Here is a 19,802-nt window from a genome sequence, read left to right on the forward strand (position 1 = left end):
AGAATCAATAGAGGTGCTGCTATTGCAGCTCCAATGTTGTCAACCTTGTGATTCTTTTTCTGTAAGGTGACTCAATGGCCCCCTCCAAGAGAGTGTAAAACTGGCATGTTTGCACATTTAATAAACACTACAAGTTTCATTATCAGGTAGTATAGTTTCACATGTAAGAGTAGGGTTGGATATGCATAAGATATGTGAAACAAATGTCTTAAAAAAACCCAATTATTCATATGGACATATACATTTCTAAGCAACTCTTGATACCTATAAATCATCTTTCAGGCTCAGCATTCATGAAAAAATTTTCCTCTGCTCATTTTGTCTTTAATGTAATTCCATATAAATCGGTCCATTGGGCGCAAAATAATGTGGTGAAATGTTTACAATTTTGAAATCTCTTGAAACTGAGTTTTGCAATAAATGAAAGAAGTATATATGTAGTTGTAAAGAAACAGAACACATCAACTGTTCACAAGAAATTCCGATATGACTACTCCACCAATAAATATTGTTTCAAAGAACTACATTCACTAAGACATCTTAGGAGCCTACAATTCTATGCCCACATACAACAAATCACAGCTTCACATTTATATTTTACATTTAGAATAAGTAAACTTTGCATTTGTTTATCACTCATTTTCTTTGTTACATGCAGCATTGCTTGGACCAGTCCACTTTCCCAAAAAACAGATAATGCCACCTCTGGCAGTATGATAAATACTGAGTCTTTTGTTAATTGGGATAATGGAAAGCTGAGCCATGGCACAAAAGGTTATAGCTGGTATCCAACATAGAAGCTGCTGTGGAAATCAAGTTATATATCAAAGCATACTTTTCTGATAACCACTGAAAGTTGAAGCGCAATTTTGGTCGGTCAGAAGTAGCCTCTAAAAATTGATTACTAGCTGCAAATACAGTCCTAACTGTTGAACTGAATTACAACATTACTGTATATGTGATGAAATGAAATAGTTAAGTTAGACAAGTATTTTCGGTTAACAAACAGCCTTTGGTAGGATTCTGGAAACTCTGTGAGTGGTTTGTTTCAGGTAATTTCAGCTGTAAATTAACAAGTAGCTAGGCACAACATTGCACAAAATATCTCTTCACGGATACACTAGTCCATTCCTATTTCCCACTACATAGGACTACTTATGTCTTTAATACCCTGTAGAATTCTCTTCATATGACCCACTTTGGCAATTCCCAGGTCCTAGAAAACAGCAAAATATTGTTAATTTAAGATATATATTTAAAGAGGTCAGACAGTTATCAGAGGCTGATGACGTATTAGTGACGATGGATAAATTACAAGATATTTACATGATATGAATCCCAAATGACCTAACAGCCCCAAACAGTACTTTTTGCTCTTCATACCAGACATTGTACTATTTTGTTTATTAGGGTGTTGCATGGTTAATTTATCCATTAATAACCCTCTTGGTTATACAGTTGTGATCAGAGGTTTGCATACCCTTGGAGACTTGGTGATAAAAGTACAATTTTTAAAGAAAACATGAGTGAGCAGGCAAAACACATTTCTTTTACATACAACTGTAGGTCATAACAGAAAGGCACAATCATAAAACAAAACATGGCAACAAAGGAAAACAATGAAATGACTCCTGTCTACATACACTTAATTCTTAATACTGTGTATTGCCCCCTTTGGCATCAATGAAAACGTGACATTTTTTGTAATAGTTGCCTATGAGGCCCCAAGTTCTTGGAGGGGGTATAGCTGCCCATTCGTCAAGGCAAAATGCCTCTTGCATGAACCGCAAATTTGAGATCTCTCCAGAGTGGCTTGATGATATTAAGGTCAGGAAACTGTGAGGGCCACTCCAGAAGTGTTACCTTTTTCTGCTGTAACCACTGGAGGGTCGAATTGCCATCAATTTTCACAAGATTCCCTGTGTGCCAGATCCTTTTCCATCTTTATAAAGTTCCACTACCTTGTTATGCAGGTCTTTTGACAGTTGTTTTCTGATTCTCATGGCTCAGTATCTAGCCTGCTTAGTGCATCCATGTGACCACTAACACATTTATTGACTATTTATACACAGACACTAATTGCAGTTTAACCCCTTGATGACAATTGCCGGTCCGGGCACGTCACGGAAATTCATGTCGATAACGACAAATGACGTGCCAGGACCGGCACGTCAGAAACGGGTGCAGAAAGCGATCTATTTTCGCTTTCTGCACCGAAACGGCGTTGCTGTAATGCCTCGACCTCGAGGCATTCAGCAACGCCATTATCGGCACAAAGGGGCCATCTCTGGCCCCTCCCCGGGGCGTCAACATCCGCCATACTTTGTATGGCGGCGGACGGCCGTTTTAAAATCGTTGATCGCCTCCTAAACTTAAATGGTGTGGCTGGAATGCCTCGATCAGGAGGCATCCAGCGACACCAAACACTTACCTGGGGATGGACTGTGACCGTGTCACAGCCGCAGCTGCTGGTGATCTTCGCCATCTGCAAGATGGCGGCGGTCCGGGAAAATTCAATAAAGAAAAACAATAAAGTCTAAAAAGTTCGCTAGACGGTCTCCTGACCCTCTAGAGAACTCTGGCTCCACTTGCAGGTTGAATATAGGTACTGCATTCAACCATGCAAGTCAATGGAGCATTTGGAATACCCTGGGCTGTCTAGTTTTCAAAAATATATGACTTGATGGGGTAAATTGCATTGGCCGGCTTCAAAGATACCCGAAATGGCACATGGGGGGAAGAATTACCAGATTTGGAAAAAATGGCTTTGAAATAGCAAAACGCTACCTGTACTTATTGCTCCATAACATGCAGAAAAAAGCAAAAAAACATACAAACATTGGGTATTTCTAAACTCAGGACAAATAGTAGAATCTATTTAGCAGGTTTTTTTTTATTACCTTTTATAGATGAGTAAAAGATTTTTCAACTAAAATTTTTTTCTAAATTTTTCACCATATTTTATACTTTTTTTAATAGTAAATAATATGATACAATCAAAACAATGTCATCTAAAGAAAGCCCTTCTTGTCCTGAAAAAAACAATATCTAATGTGTGTGGGTTCAGTAAACGGGAAAGAAGAAAATTACAGCTAAACACGAGCAGCGCAGAAATGTTAAAACGGCCATTGTCACGAAGGGTACAAAAAGTAGAATCAGCCTTTGTCACGAAGGGGTTAAAAAAGCCACATGTGTGGGAAATTAAGCTTTAATTGCCATTTTGATCTGTGTGTGTCAACAAAGCCAAACTTTCAAGAGTATGTAAACCTTTGATCAAAGCCATTTGGGTGATATATATATGTTATTATTATGATTAAAAAGGAGCCAAACAACTATATGACAATAAATGGCTTCATAGATCACTAGCCTTAAAAAGAACTGCATGATCAGTCATATTTTCAAAATCAATGCCAACATTTCACAATTTCTGCAAGGGTATGCAAACTTTTGAGCACAACTGTATGTGTAATACAATGAAAATATGTTAGCGAATATAAAGGAATGTTAGTATACAAGCTGGTCTTTAAGAAGAAAATAAAACAATTAGACATTTAAATAATATAGCGCTAGACTGATGGATCACATCATGGCATGAAATAATGACCACATTACATTAAAGACTATTTACAATTAAATATATTGTGTCTTGAGATTCCGCCTGATCCTTACATGTATTTCTTGCTAATATTGAGAAAAATATGGAATACAAAAAGTTGAGGGGGTGAACTTCACTGCTGCAGGAATGAATTTAAGATATGACACTATGAAATATATGATGATTATGAGTTAATGAGAAAGAGATTAGACAAGAGACGAGGTGTGATGTAACCCTTTTTAAGCTACCTTGAGGTCTCTCCTTTCCAATAATACCAGTTCTGAGCCCTGGATATCATGACGAATAAAAATGTCCTTGTATTCCCCCATACCCAAAACGTCCAGCCATGCAGCCACCTCCTCGGTGCCCCACTTATCCACTGGCAGAGAGAGAGAAAAACAAATACAAAATGGAGAGGACAGTGGAGGCATGGAATAGTCTACAGTATGCCCACAATGCAACAGTAACATGTAATTATTTGTGTTTATTATGTATAACAGACTGACATTGATGTTTAACTCAAATATAAATTAAGCTCTACTTCACTAAAAGGGTGATAGGTAAGTGGAACAGATTTTCAGCAAAAAAGTTAAAAAGTTTATACAGTGAGGGAATTTAATCATGCATAGTATGGACAGTAAATGGGTGGCCTATTGAAGTTAAACACTAAAAGACATACTTTCTTATCTTGATCACCCAAAATATAAGCATTACTGTCCCTTAAAGGTGCTGTTCCACTTAAAAAAATGTGTTTATTATTTATTATTGCACTCTTTAATATGTTAAGCTAAGTTATGTCATTGTATTCTCTTCTATGGAGGTTTAATCACATAAAAATGAAGACGAATTTTCAGTTTATGTGTCAACAACCTATCAGTGGCTGTTTTTGTGCCACACTACAATTAAGTGTTCCTGACAAAAAGTATGAGCGGGATTAACATTTTTCGTGATTTAACCCCTTAACGTCCATTGACGGATCAGCATTTGAAATAACTTGATGTGTCTAGTTTTCAAAAATATATGGTTTGATGGGGTAAACTGCATTGGCCAGCTTCAAAGATACCAGAAATAGCACATGGGGGAAGAAATACCAGATTTGGAAAAAACGGTTTTGAAATAGCAAAACGCTACCTGTACTTATTGCCCAATAACGTGCAGAAAAAAGCAAAACATTTGTTTTTTTTTCAATTTTTCATCATATTTTTTTATGGAAAATTAGATAATATGATCAAAGCAATGGTATCTAAAGAAAGACCTTCTTGTCCTGAGAAAATTACATCTAAACACGAGCACCGCAAAAGTGTTAAAACAGCCTCGGTCCCAAAGAGTACCAAAGGTAAAAAAACTGCCTGGCCCTTAAGGGGTTAATAATGATTTCTGGGTGGGTGTTGGGTACTAAATAGAGTTGGGAACAGTGGTGCATTTTGGTTGGGCAACTCCACTCACCTCAGCACCATTGTCCTCTCTGCCGAGGGTCATATGCAGCCTTTGCTTCTTAACGATACTCACCATGGATATCACATGGTGTAAATAAACTGGTTGCATGGGACCTCACAATAGGGTGATTTGCCCCCAAGTTTTACATCAGAAGGGATCTGCACATGCTAGGAATTATGTGCCTAATGCAGCATTTAGTTAGAAAAGTTTTAAATTTAGGTGAAGATGTTGTATGATGTCATAACTCCTCTGGCGTAACTACAGGGGTCACAGCGGTTGCAGCTGCAACAGGGCCCATGCCTCTTGGGGGCCCAGTGAGACCCCTGCGACCCCTTGTTCCTCTCTCCTTATACCAATTGTATATAGGTTAGAACTCAAAGTAACTCCAAGAGTGAAATATGGTGCCAGAATCTTAAGATTCCAATTCTCTGGGGTAAATTTGGTGAATAAGTCCGTCCGTCCTTTTTCTTTTTTTTTTTTTTTTTTTCCCAAGACATAAGCTTAAAAACAGAGCTTATTATCATAGCCTCCACCTCTTGATTGGAATTCTCCAATCATAACGGTGGGTTTTATCCATTAAAATTACACCGTTGTTATTTCTTAATTTACCTGTGAGAGACGCTCTGGTCTAAGAATTAACTTAAAACCATTAAATATGTGTTTGGAATTTATCCTTGGTTACCCTAATCGCCAGGTGTTACCTCCTAGATAGTAACTCAGGCCTTGGTAGTCTTACCATGTATCCCCCATTCCAAGTTACATTTCTAAAGATATGCAGCGTCTACTCCTTAACTTTCTCATGGAAGATAACATTAATTGTATCATACATACTGAAACATCATTATACATGAATACTCCTTTGTTCTCTATTATAGAGGGAACAAGGACAAAAAGAAATCATCACTACATGATTAAGTAAAATAAAATGGATCTGACTCCATTTTGTGTTCATGTAAAGTACAGAATATATGGAATACATGTTTTCTATCATAAAATATCTGACACAATTTAAAATAGTTTAGAAAGGGCCCTTCAGACCTGGACTGTACCGTTCCAGGTCAGAAGAGCCCATTCAAAACTATCTTGAACTGGCACGGGGAGACCGGAAAATATCAGTGTCACTTTAAGCCAGGTGACCCCAAAGTGAAACCGAGGCTGCCCGCCCAGTGTAGCCCAGATAGCAAGCTGCAGGAGCGGTAAGCAGGGGTTGTTTGGTTTAATGTGAGCATGGATGTATAATTGTGTGTAAGTGTGAGCATGGATGTGTAATCTTGTGTGTGTGTTAGCATGGATGTGTAACTGTGTGTGTTAGCATGGATGTATAATTGTGTGTGAGCATGAATGTGTAATTGTGTGTGTGAGCATGGATGTGTACGCGTGTGTGTGAGCATGGATGCATGGATGTGTAATTGTGCGTCTGTGTGTGTACGTGTGTGTACGTATCCTATGCATATCCAAATTCCTTTATTCAATTTATGTTTACCAGTGCCTATTATTCAGTGTTCCCTTGCAAAGCAATTTGTTTTCACATTTTTTTCTAGCTATTGTCTCATTAGCTTTAAAATATTACCTAAAGGGTGCAGTTTTGCATTTATGCAAATCCTCTGTTCTGAGCCACTTTGCTGCACTCTACCTCTGAAGGCCAAGAGGTGTGGGGAAAGAGTGCTACAAAGGCTATACCAAATAGAGGGACCTCCATAACAAAAATGGGCCAGTTAGAAGCGAGATTAACCAACCTATTGATGAAAAACATGCACAACTGAGACTTCTATTAGGGCAATCTGTTTAGTCACAGGATGCTATGAGCACCCAGGCGCACACTATTCTGTAACACAGCTGAGATAATTGTGTGCAAATATCCATGTGTGTGGCACACCAGTGCCCATATTTATAGTTTTTAGTATTGGATGGTACTCGGGTATGATTTTCTAAAACAAATGAACACTAAAACAATGCCACTTGGTCCACTAAATGCTAAGAGGCATACATAAATATTTGTATGGGTTGCAAGAAAAGGCAATAATGTACTTAATATCCAACTCCTGACATGATTTCCCTAAAAAGGAGCTGGGGCTGTTTGTAAAAGAGGAACAATGTTGTCAACCCAGCATGACTCTGCTAAATGAAAATCAGCTAGCATGATTTTTTAAATGGCTCGTATGAAGATATATATATAAAGGTTTAACCAATGTCTTACAAAAAGATTGACATGAGTATTGACAGTTTACCCTTATTAGTCATACTTATTGGTCCATATTTTTTCAGAAGGATCTTTTTGCTTTTTTGTGTAATTTGCATGAAATGAAGAATATAAGCTAATAAACAATATTATTTTGTAGCAGCACTACACAGATGGGTCTATTTACTAATGGGAGTGAATGAAAATTGGAGACAAGTTTGCAAAATGTCCAACTTGCATTTTTGTGCTTGTATGAGTGCTTGTATGATGCTATACTCGACGTACATCAATTTGACTGCAGCATTGCTGGGTTTATGCATTACAAAAAAAAACACAAATTGAGGATTAATTGTCTGTGGGTTTGTAATTAGTTGCTACCTCTATTCACTATAATGGAAGTAATAGAACTTCAAATCCAGAGAGACCCTGGATGCTATTTGCCCAATATATTGGTTATTTGCTATATGACTCACCTACTTAAAAAGGAATCTGTCAATTAATTAAATTTAAAATGTAAAACTGTCATCAATATAAATGCAAACAAAAATCTTTCCAAATGTGTTGTTTGAAACATATAAAAGTAAAGTGTTGCCAAAACTCCTAAAACCGTACCAACAAATAATATGGCATTTTCAAGGACTACTAAAATTTTTAGGGAAGCATAATGCCGTATGCCAGAAAAGAATACACAGAACATAGAAACCTCCATGTATCAAGCTAGTGAGAGCTAATAACAGAACTGTTGTTTAACACTAATTTCCTGTTAAACAGAGGATTTGTAATGATACATACCAGTTAAAAAGCTGTTGGATTTCTGCTTCTGACACTTTTCTTTTTCCTTTCTTGGTTTTGAGATAATTCGGAGTTTAAAGCTTCCTTTGCTGCCCCCTCCACTGCTCTCCTAAGTTTAGGTAAATTTCATTAGTATTTAATGAAAAACTTTCTGCACTTTCCAATATAGTAACAGAGAAAAAGATATTGTGTTATATATGCGATATAAATGAAACTTGCTGTCCTTCTGATTACGACAATTAATCTAGAAATGGATCCAAGTGGAAGTCTATTCACTATAAGACCCAAGTGGTGTGGTTTTCATGCTAATGTTTCAGAGTGCTGAAGTTCTTTGGACGCACCTATAGTACTTTTCACATCAATTCTTAAAAGATACAATGTAAACAATTCAGGTTATTTCAATAATAGGGAGGACCCTGCTGCTAGACTGTTCTGCTATTGAGAAAAATGTCCCTTTTATAGATAAAAATTTGCTGATACCGTAAAACCTAATTTAACTTGAATTGCGTGGGCCATTAAAAATATCACATATATTTAAATATAATTTGAAGAAGTGAAATATTTTATTGATGAATGCAACTGATATAAAGAAAATGTGAAAGAGCAAGAAGATGACATGAAGGTCATGGAGGAGCTAAGGTTAGGGAGAGTTCAACAAATACATTCAAGACTTTATTGATGTGGCAGATATGAACCAGATGCAATGGGCAGCTGATGTAATCTTGACAAAACAAAAATAAAATATTTTCTTGACAATATGTGTCATAATGTTTTCATTTAAAATTGCGTGGACAGATTCATTTGCTGGTTCCGCATTATGTCATGTTTTACTTGTTTTTTTATAATGACATTACCCTTGAAATCTCACCTCGTCTGAAGGCTTGATAATGTGGGCTATCCAATGGATATCTGCCAATTTCTGCAAGTCCTGACTCACTGCATTGAGTGAGCAAAGGAGACCTTCTTCCTCCTGAGGGGAATCCCATTGCTAGAGACAATTAGTGAGCACAGATGTAAAGAAAAAAAGAGCTCAACCAAAAAAACTATTTAACAACAAACAATTTAGCATATTGTTCAATGAAGGATTCATATTCCAACCTGCTTGCTTCCCATGAATGCCTTTGTTTCTGTGTACAGTGCTTTGACACTAATGGCCACATCAACAGCTGTATTTCTGCTCAAAAACTGCAAGAGGAAAGTTAGAAGAATGTTAATTCATCAGAGAACTGTTAAAATAATACTCCTAACGCCCAATGTTTGACTGTCTATACCTTTTAACATGCAATGATTATTCTGAACTCTCCATTGAGAAAACAGCAAACAGTCTTAGTGCAGATTAGAAGTGTTGAACGTTTGGGGAAACACGGATCCCAGTTTTATTTCATAGCTTGTCATTGGGCTGCATTTATCCTGACAATATGTGATATTACAGTGAAATAACTGTGGTATATTTAGTAAGAGCTATTGCTGTTGTAAGTATTACATGGTATATATGCAAGCTTGTTTAGCAGGTATTAACTGTTTGGATCTAGCACCATATAGTGTCAAGCTCATTCAATCAGCTGTATTAGTGGCCCTCACCTGTAGATGTGCTGAAAACTAAACATCTAATTTACTAATAGGTGATATGGTCTGAACCTCAGCAATGATTTCAACAATCGTCTGTACGAGTGTCAGTACAAATAATCTAAACTCTGAACAAACAGGACAATTTATGCAGGTATAGTTCATTTACAAAACTATCAAATATGCTCACCTCTAATGAGTTGCTGGTTTTGTTTGAGAATGCTTCATTAAGTACAACAAAGCTGCCATTCACTGCATGAGCCAGCTCTTGCTCTATAGCCTTGTGACATTTAGCTGCTTCCCTTATCCTACAGAATGAGAGAAGGAACACCCTTGTAGCTGCAGTGTTATAAATCCCAGTTTAATCCCTAACCTCTATGATAAATGTGTTTGCTAATCCACAACCAAATTTAGATATTCAGCACAGTACTTGGTTCAGGCTTTGACTACTAATCATTACACATTGCTTTACTCTGTTGCCAAGCTAATGCGATATGCAGCAAGTAAGTAGAAAAATGGGATAAGCGGTCTATTTGTAGAGACATTTTTGTGGATAACCTACACAAAAGAAATTCGTTTACAATAAATCTAGTACATTGTAGGATATGCATTAATCTCGTACAACAAATATACCTCTGTAACACCATAATTACATATCTGCTAACAATGCTTATCATATATAATCATCCAAAGGTAAATTGACATAGTATGAAGTATCCAATCTTATTTGTGTATTTAGAAGCTTATTAAGTACCCATTTCCTGAAAGGAACCCCACCAGCATATCCCATGGTAAATGTATTGGCACCAGGTACCAGCACAACAGAACCTTTATTGTGATTTCTCAATGCTCTGAACATCTGGATACAACATTTTTTTAGTGCTTTATCCCATACATCCACTGCGTCATACAGGATCATTTAATCCACTCAAAGCCATGTAAAGTGATATTGTGATTAACACATCAAGGTCATTCATTTTGTACCAAATTGTGTCAGACTGTCCAAGACTATTAGCTTATAGGACAAAAGTAGAGGTGGTATGTGTTTCTCCTGTGCATAAAAAAGTAGATGTGCTCCAGATGAATTGTTCTTGCAATTTAGCAAACTGTAAGCTCCCATTGGTGTTCCATGCAATTAATGTAGCGAGAATTACCGTATTTGCTCGATTATAAGACGAGGTTTTTTTCAGAGCAAATGCTCTGAAAAATACCCCTCGTCTTATAATCGGGGTCGTCTTATAAGCAGACCTCAAATAGGTCTGACTATGAGACGACTAAGATTCGCGTAGACAACTTCCGCTGCAGCAGGAAGGAGGCATGGCTAGCAGTGGGGGTTGTCTGCGTCCATCGAAGATCAGAGTTCCCCGCACCGGTGCGGGGAACTCTGATCTCTGACAGACGGGGAAGGTCTGCGCGATGGACGCAGACAACCCCCGCTGCTAGCCACACCTCCTTCCTGCTGCAGCGTAAGTGCGAGGGATCTACATGCTGCCCCGGCTACATGACAGGGAAGCCAGAAGCACCGGTATATTTGGGGGGGGGGGCGGGGGAGTGTTAAATGGGGGGCATAAGGCAGAGTGCTCTGTGAAATGCCTTTTAACCCCCTTAATGCCACTCTGCCTCCAGAAATGCCTTTTTAACCCTCTCTACGCCACTCTGCCTCCTGAATGCCTTAAACCTCCCTATATGCCTCTCTTCCCCATAATATGCCTTTTAACCCTCTAAATGCCAGAGTGGCCTATAGGGGTATAAGGCATTTCTGGAGGCAGAGTGGCACATAGGGGGTCAAAAAGCATATCATGGGGAACAGTGGCATATAGGGTTAAAAGGCATATCATGGGGCACAGTGGCATTTAGAGGGTTAAAAGGCATATCATGGGGAACAGTGGCATATAGGGGGTATAAGGCATTTCTGGGGCAGATGTGCATAACTGGGGGGCAGGTTGGAAAATAGAAGGAAATAAAACCAAAATATTTTTCTCAATCATAGCTTTTATTAAAAAAAAATAGTTTACATGAATAAACATTTACTGGTAAAACTTTTTTCCTATAGGGTCGTCTTATATTCAGGCTTTTTCTTTTTTTCCTAAATTAGTATTCAGATTTGGGGGGTCGTCTTATAATCAGGGTCGTCTTATAATCGAGCAAATACGGTATATCTTAAATATGTTACAGACATTGAATAGCATGCCCATGGAATTGGATGGGAAATGGACCTCATCCTATATCTGTAGCATGTGTTTAGTGGCTGGTAGTTAACATATCCAGCACTGCTGGTCATAAACAAGATGTGTTTCGTTTTTTACATCAGCAGTAGGATATCTTTTTTATTATTATTTATTCAGTTTATTATTGTTTTTTTTCTCCTGATATATATTATGTTTTAATATACTATATTTTATATCATAAAGAATATTGTGGTGGTGTTCACAATATATGAAGCACCTTAATATATGTATTTTGGTGCTTTTGCACTAACAATATACTAATAGCATTAAGATATTGTATTTATTTCTGGCATATACCGCGATTGTGTATATTGATCTTGACTTATTTAATATTATTAATGTATAATAATATTTATGTATTAAAAAAAATAAAAATATATATATATATATATATATATATAAATGTACTGCGGCATTGACGTGAACCAGGGCGTCTAGTGGGACCTCCCTGGCTTCAGGATGGGTAGCCGCATGGTCCTCAGAACAAAGTAATACTCTAGATAAACAAGCTCACACGAACCACCAGAGTAACAACATGGCCAGAGATCAGGCACAAAACAGACTGACTTTTATTTTAGGTAAACAAATACACAAAATACAAAAAAGCCAAATTCACTATGGGTAAAGGGGCAAGGGACAAATCGGTCTGTTATAGCTATCACTATATATAGCCAATAGAACTTCAAAAGTGTATGTCCCTTCAAACCGGCCAATTGATTGAAACCTGGACAGGAGTGACATGAGAAACCAGTCTGGAAAGTGTCCCTTGTCCTGTAGAGGTGACCTGCAGCTTGTCACATAGACACCAGTGCTCAGAGGAACAAGTCGGGGTATGAAGCACATAAGGGACCTAAGGATTGTCATGTAAACACCAGGGTTAATGAGAACAAGTAAGGGTGTGGAGCACAAATGGGACCTGAGGATTGTCACATAGAAACTAGGGGCTCATGGGAACAAGACAGGGGGAGGGCCACAGACAGGCCCGTAACAAACTCAAATTTACTCAAAGAAATATAACTAAAATGATCACATATTAACAGGACCATGTTATATCAGCATATGACTACATGGCCTCTGCTTACACATGGACTATTTTATATGCTCATACTTAACCACCTCTAAGCAGCATCAGAATATTGTAACTGCAGTTAGACAATTCTGACACTAGGTGACCTAGTCTCATCAGGTGTTAAGTCACAATTTTCAAGTCCTTACAAATAAGATTCAAATCACTAGAACAGATATTAACTCAACTAAGCTCGCTTTTGTTATTTGTTGAGTTGTGTTAGTCAAGTAAACCATATGTTGTGGACATGGATTGCATCGTCCATTATTAGTGATTCACGTCACAGACGCAATATCTGTATCTCCCTTTGGATAAACCACTCTAACTGTGGCATACATTACAATACCAATTAGTTCTATTGTTTAAGAAGTGCCTTACCTCTACCACCAGGTAGCACTAGAGAGTGAGTGATGTGTACATCTATTGTTTATCTAAGACCATAGATAATGGCTACCTACATGAAAAGCCATGTGGGCTATGCCAGGAACAATGGGATATCAGGAACTCCAGGAAGAAGGGGGAGGAGCAGAGGAGACTGGAAGGACAGGAAGGAAGCAGCATGGCAGAAGCTAAGGGAGCTGTGAAAGTTTGCCAGAGAAAAAGTATGAAATAGAAAGCTGCTCTTCCATCTTGGGCTAGTTAAGTGCCAAGAAGCTAGGACTAGTTTAGTGCCTAGTATTGTAACTAAGAATTAGAAAACAACTACTGAAAGAATCCTTTAAAGTCTTCTATATGATCCTGGTATCTAGAGCCATTTTGGAAACTGAACACCAAAGGAGTCATTTGATATGCTGATACTCTCTGAAGTTAAGTACATATGTTATTACAATGTTATTAGAATATAATTGTTGACAGTCTGTAACTTTGTTATGGTAACCTTTTTCGATATATTGTTTTTACCGCTAGAGGTATTAATAAAGTATATCATTATATATCATAACATCTGTTGGTATTCGTCTTTACATAATTTAACTGTATTCCTGAATCAAATTTATTGTTGTATTGTTAGATGTGTTTTGTCTAAATTGTGAAATATTAGCATAATTTTGCATAAAACAGGCCACGACCACAACAATTGGCGAAGTCGGCAGGATACAGTAAAGATTATTAATGAGAATACCGTGTATTTACTCTGCATTTATCGCATAAAGTTACAGATTTGTATGTTTACGCTCTAGTGCTCTAAAGCCATGTGTTTGTGTGTTTAAACTCTAGTGCATAACCCCTATATTACAGTAGAGAGTCTAGTGCATTGAACTCGCTTGTAATAGTGTGTAAAGATGTTCAGAACACTCAAACAGAAAGCAGCTGTAGCAGGGCAAGAAAGATCAAAATATGGAACAATTCCTGTATGGGCAGAATTTGGTAGTTGGAAAGCCATTGCTGAGGAACTGATAAAATATGCAGCTCCAGTCTATCCTGATGCTGGTACTGAACTTGGTGTGCAGGCATTACGTTTAGACCTAGGAGTTTACTCCAAGAAAGAGCGGAAAGCCGCTGCCACCACAGGCTGGATAGTTGTGCAGGCCCTTAGCCACGAGGTGCAGAGAAATGAAGCATTGAAGAGAGAGTTGCAGGAAGTCAAAGATTCTTTAGTTATGACCAAAGAATGTATGCGTAGTAATGCGTGCCATTTGGCTGCTCTAGAAGAGAAATGTACTAACTTAATGGTAAGCAAGATCAAGCACAGGAGGTTGCAGAGATGTAGAAAACTAGAGCCTGTAAGTAAGGTGCGAGCAATGGTGGCAGATCCCACATGGGATCCTGCAGAGACTCTCCGGTCATCCGATGATGCTTATGTGTCCTTTTCTGAAGATGATAATGAACTGGACCTACGACAGGCCTGTCCTATCATTATACAACAGCAGAAAAGGAGAAATGGTGCACGTGATGAGATGAAGGAAGTGGTAAAGAGTTACACACATATGGAGCTCATTGAGCTGGCTAAGACACATAAACAGCAAGTGGGTGAAAATGTGGGCGAGTGGTTACTACGCATGTGGGATGGAGGAGCTGACAGTGTGCTGTTGAGTGCAAGGGAAGCCATAAGTATGGGGCAGCTGACACTTAATCTGCAGCTCATGCAGGCATTACGGAGGGTGAGAGAGATTAGGGGGAACTTTTCATTGGTAGACATGGTTCGCCATGCTTTATTACAAGTTTATCCATCACACTCAGATATTGAGCCATCGACCCCATGGGTAACAATTAAAGATGCCATAAATCATGTAAGGATTATGGGTTGTGTTGCAGGATTGAACAAGGGTAATTGGGAAGGCCCTGATATGGAGGATTTTACAGCTAGCATGCGGTCAAAGCTTCTAAAGACTGCACCGACATATCTAAAAGTTCCCCTGCTATCTCTGCTCTATGGAATGGGAAACAATAGAAACATACACCATGTAACCACCCTATTGGCTGAGATAGAAGAGTTAAACATGGAAACCAAAGAGACTAAGAGTGTTTATACAGCAGAAAAGGCTAGAGTGCAATTTTCAGCACAAAAGTCGGATGGAAATCCGAGTAGGATGACTAGAAGGCAAATGTGGCATGACTTGTTACAGAATGGTGTACCCAGAGAAGAGATAAATGGTATTTCTACTGCAGAGATGTTTAGAAAGTGGAAATCGGTAGTGAGAAGGCTTAGGCAGGTACACAAAGTTGCTTACAACCCTTGTAGTATTAGTGAGTCACTGACAAAGACTTCTCCACATTTAAACATACATACCAATGTACATTTAGAAGAGCCACCCCTACCTAATGATAAAGATGGCAGGACGATTAACAGGGCCATGACCTCCCCATTATTACAAGATGGTGTGCTCCCAGTGGTAAATGTGGCAACAGTATCAACTAGAGATCGGTGCCAACAGGTTGCTGGGGGGAGGGATAAGGCAAGGAAACAGAATGGGGTATGGATAAGGGGGGCAGAAACTAAAGAGGTGTTGCAGGACAGCCCTTTGACAATTGAAGTCCCTGCAGGTGTTTTAACTCTTTCCAAATTTGCAAGTCAGGGGTTAATCATATGAAACGGGACAGTACGGAAACTATTAGTGAGGGGTGTTTGTTTTCATGCGTCCCTTGTAAAAACCACTTAAGGGAACATGTAAAACCTGTAAATGTTTCTTCCTCAGCCATGCCGGTTTGCCATGTGCAGAACCGACAGCCTGGAGGACAGAAAAGAGGTAGATATTCGACCAGCTGACAGCTCTATTAACACGTTTGTCTTGCCTGTTTTAAAAGTCGGATGACTCTGGGTTGACTGCTGACAATCTGGATGTGGATGCAGCAGCACCATTAGTGAGTGCTGCGGTTCAGAGTAAGTCAATGCAGATGAATGTATATGTAAACAGGCAGACACGTGGCAGGCTGGGATTGAATAAGCGAATGCTCTCTTTAATTCTCATTGCACCAGTGGTGAACAAACAAGTTGGCTCTGCCTGGAAGAAGAAGTTGTATACATACAGGTAGTGCATCAAGACACAGTGGACTGAGTATATTTGAGCATAATGCAAGAACAATTAACAGTGGCAGATTATAAAGATACAAAGAAGAAACATCGAGCAAGGTTGCCAGTCACAGAGTACATTGTAATTCCGTACTCCTGCAGCTGCAAACCTGTTAAAAAATGGCTCACAGAACATGTGAATTTACTCAGAGAAAGAGAATGAATAGTTGATTCCTCATGAAGAGGGTGGCCGCACAAAGTAGCCCTAAAGAAAAAAAGATGGGCAGATTAGGCAGTTCAGCTGTGGAGACTGAAGACCTAGAGGTGGATTGAATTGCCAGAAGAGTTGTGGCTTGTTGTGGATCCAGCAAGAAGAGACTGTTAAAAGAATTCAAGGAAGAACCAAAAGAGATGAACGTTTGCATATATGGACTTTTGTATTATCCAATTACCACTAAGCATATAGTGGTCCCTTGCCTACCACCTAAAGCTACTAGGATGGTAGAGTGGTGCAAAGAGTTTTTAGGAGAGCTCATTCGAGTACTGTCCCCAGTAGTGATAGAGAGTGGGAAAGGGTTTGCAACCATTATTCTTTAGTAAAGTACTGACTACAAAATATTATAGTGTGGGAATTTGGGTTGAAGAGGATGTCAGAGTATGAAACATGAGGGGTTGATGTAAAGAAATGAAACATTGATGTTTGCTTTGTGGAAGAGGGTTGTATTGTATCCGGAACCCCGGGAACTGAATTGGATTAGAAATCCATTTGGATATCCAAATCAGCCCTGGTAGTATAAGGATGACCGAGGGATAATGCTGTTCTAGGAAGATGGAGGACTAGGCTTTAGTCAGGAAGGCAGCAAATGTACTGTTGTGCATGATTTGTAGTGCAATGATAAGTGTGATGCTTCACCGTGTCCTCTTTTCTCTTTAGCAGATTGGTGTCCTTTTTAAGAGATCCTGGCTTTCTATTGAGGATAAGACATTTCACGCAGATGGGAGCATGGAGTTCCACTCGCAGGGATTTTATTGGAATTGCTGTCTTGACAGGATCAAGATCGATCAAGAGCAAGAGGAGTGTCACACGAGGGAAAGATTCAGTTGGACAATCTTTTGGGAATAACATTTAGGGTTATTATAACTGTTATGTTTTTTATATGTTTGTATGTACAAGATATCTGTGAAATGAGTGCCATGGTGGGGGGATTATTTTCTGGAGAGATACATTTATGTATTATTACTATATGATGTGAATCAAGAGGTGGAATGTTGTGGACATGGATTGCATCGTCCATTATTAGTGATTCACGTCACAGACGCAATATCTGTATCTCCCTTTGGATAAACCACTCTAACTGTGGCATACATTACAATACCAATTAGTTCTATTGTTTAAGAAGTGCCTTACCTCTACCACCAGGTAGCACTAGAGAGTGAGTGATGTGTACATCTATTGTTTATCTAAGACCATAGATAATGGCTACCTACATGAAAAGCCATGTGGGCTATGCCAGGAACAATGGGATATCAGGAACTCCAGGAAGAAGGGGGAGGAGCAGAGGAGACTGGAAGGACAGGAAGGAAGCAGCATGGCAGAAGCTAAGGGAGCTGTGAAAGTTTGCCAGAGAAAAAGTATGAAATAGAAAGCTGCTCTTCCATCTTGGGCTAGTTAAGTGCCAAGAAGCTAGGACTAGTTTAGTGCCTAGTATTGTAACTAAGAATTAGAAAACAACTACTGAAAGAATCCTTTAAAGTCTTCTATATGATCCTGGTATCTAGAGCCATTTTGGAAACTGAACACCAAAGGAGTCATTTGATATGCTGATACTCTCTGAAGTTAAGTACATATGTTATTACAATGTTATTAGAATATAATTGTTGACAGTCTGTAACTTTGTTATGGTAACCTATTTCGATATATTGTTTTTACCGCTAGAGGTATTAATAAAGTATATCATTATATATCATAACATCTGTTGGTATTCGTCTTTACATAATTTAACTGTATTCCTGAATCAAATTTATTGTTGTATTGTTAGATGTGTTTTGTCTAAATTGTGAAATATTAGCATAATTTTGCATAAAACAGGCCACGACCACAACACCATATTATCTCAGCACAGAGGCGGCCACAAACAACAGTGATCAAATGCAATCACATATAATCCATATAGAAAAATAAATGGAAAGATGGATGTTTCAAAAACATGTATGTTAAGGGTGTATTATGAGAACCATGCAATGAACCTAGTGGCGGCAGATACACATACATGTCCATGTATAGTTGACTTATCACTATTCAATTAAAAATACATACAAAAATAAAATATAAGTGCTTCTTTAACTAAGTATGCGAACATGATATTAGGCATTTGGCAGTAAGACAGACCATTTTATTTTCAAAGAAAGTAGCAAGAAATACATCAGTAGAAATAAATATACAATGGTTAACAAGTTAGGCACAAGCAATAGCATTTGAAGAGTTTTGGCTGTCTGCGTTAAGAGATTTATCCTAGCCTGAATACTATATATTTGTGCATTACGGATAGACCAAGAAAAAATTGTGAGGTTTGGTAAAACAGGCAACTACTATGGTTCAACAAAAATTCTATTAACAAGCAAAAGGTTTGAACAAAAGACCTATTTAAGATTTACAGAAGGAGAAATAAACTCAAATAAGGAGACGTTAAATTCCTAAATGCGTTATGGCACACTGGATGAGATTTGATTAGGCTGCCCTACCTGTTTATGAGATTCTCCGCAGAATTTGCAAGCTGCTGCAGCTGTGCATATTCTTCTTCGGTTAGGTATTCCATTGACTGTTGTGAGTGAAGTCTTGGACGAGGCATGGCTCTGTAGTTATCCCCTTTCCTCTTGTCCTCCCAAGACTTCAGAGTGCTTTCAAATGCCTAAAGGAAAAAAAATCAAATATTTAAAGCTTTTTACCACTCTTGCCAATTTCACCAAAGTTATATTTAGGCGTTTAGAACAGGTTAGAACTCTTTATTTAGGACAGAATAAGATTATATCAAGGATTGATTAGTGTTTGCGTTTTGACCAGCAGGAAAAATGGTCAGACTCGATGATGGTCCTGTATCTGTTGTCAAATTCTATGTCTATATTTTTTCTTTGTTTGAATTTATAAACACCTAGCATATATCACAATATAATGGTACAAATGCAAAAAAAATCATGGTAAAACCTCCATTATTTTCCAGTATACACCAAAACAAATACAGCACACTCCCAAACCACTTTTGTTTTTAATCTCCTTATTTGTTCACAGGCATTGGAAGCAATATAACAGTCGATATACAATGGTCCATAAGCGGAATAATTCTCGGATGTACAATAGTCATCTTCCATACAGTGCAAAATGATTCACCCAACCACCCGAGTTTGGCAGCAAAGTGAACAATCAATCTCATTATTCTACATTTTGCTTAAACCAAAATAAACCAGCAATAACTAAATAAACAAAATTAAGTGAG

General features: G+C 38.3%; 1 protein-coding gene across 2 annotated transcripts in view; it reads right to left on the minus strand.

Annotated features, from left to right (window-relative positions):
- Positions 1-1,141: 1,141 nt before the first annotated feature.
- Positions 1,142-19,802, minus strand: part of LOC149282300 (diacylglycerol kinase eta-like) — a 79,805-nt gene continuing 61,144 nt past the window's right edge. The window contains exons 23-29 of one of the 2 annotated variants that reach the window (XM_089498345.1): positions 19,054-19,220; positions 9,760-9,877; positions 9,102-9,188; positions 8,872-8,991; positions 8,004-8,112; positions 3,844-3,974; positions 1,142-1,216 (exon numbers count right to left, since the gene is read on the minus strand). In XM_089498345.1, coding sequence (XP_089354471.1) covers positions 1,142-1,216; positions 3,844-3,974; positions 8,004-8,112; positions 8,872-8,991; positions 9,102-9,188; positions 9,760-9,877; positions 19,054-19,220 — 807 coding nt within the window. Of the gene's footprint in view, positions 1,217-3,843; positions 3,975-8,003; positions 8,113-8,857; positions 8,992-9,101; positions 9,189-9,759; positions 9,878-19,053; positions 19,221-19,802 lie in introns of both variants that reach the window. The other variant, XM_089498343.1, reaches the window with a different exon arrangement.

The sequence above is a fragment of the Sceloporus occidentalis genome, unplaced genomic scaffold, assembly GCF_023333645.1.
Source record: "Sceloporus occidentalis isolate IW3139 unplaced genomic scaffold, rSceOcc1.0.p SCAF_119, whole genome shotgun sequence".
NCBI lineage: Eukaryota > Metazoa > Chordata > Lepidosauria > Squamata > Phrynosomatidae > Sceloporus > Sceloporus occidentalis.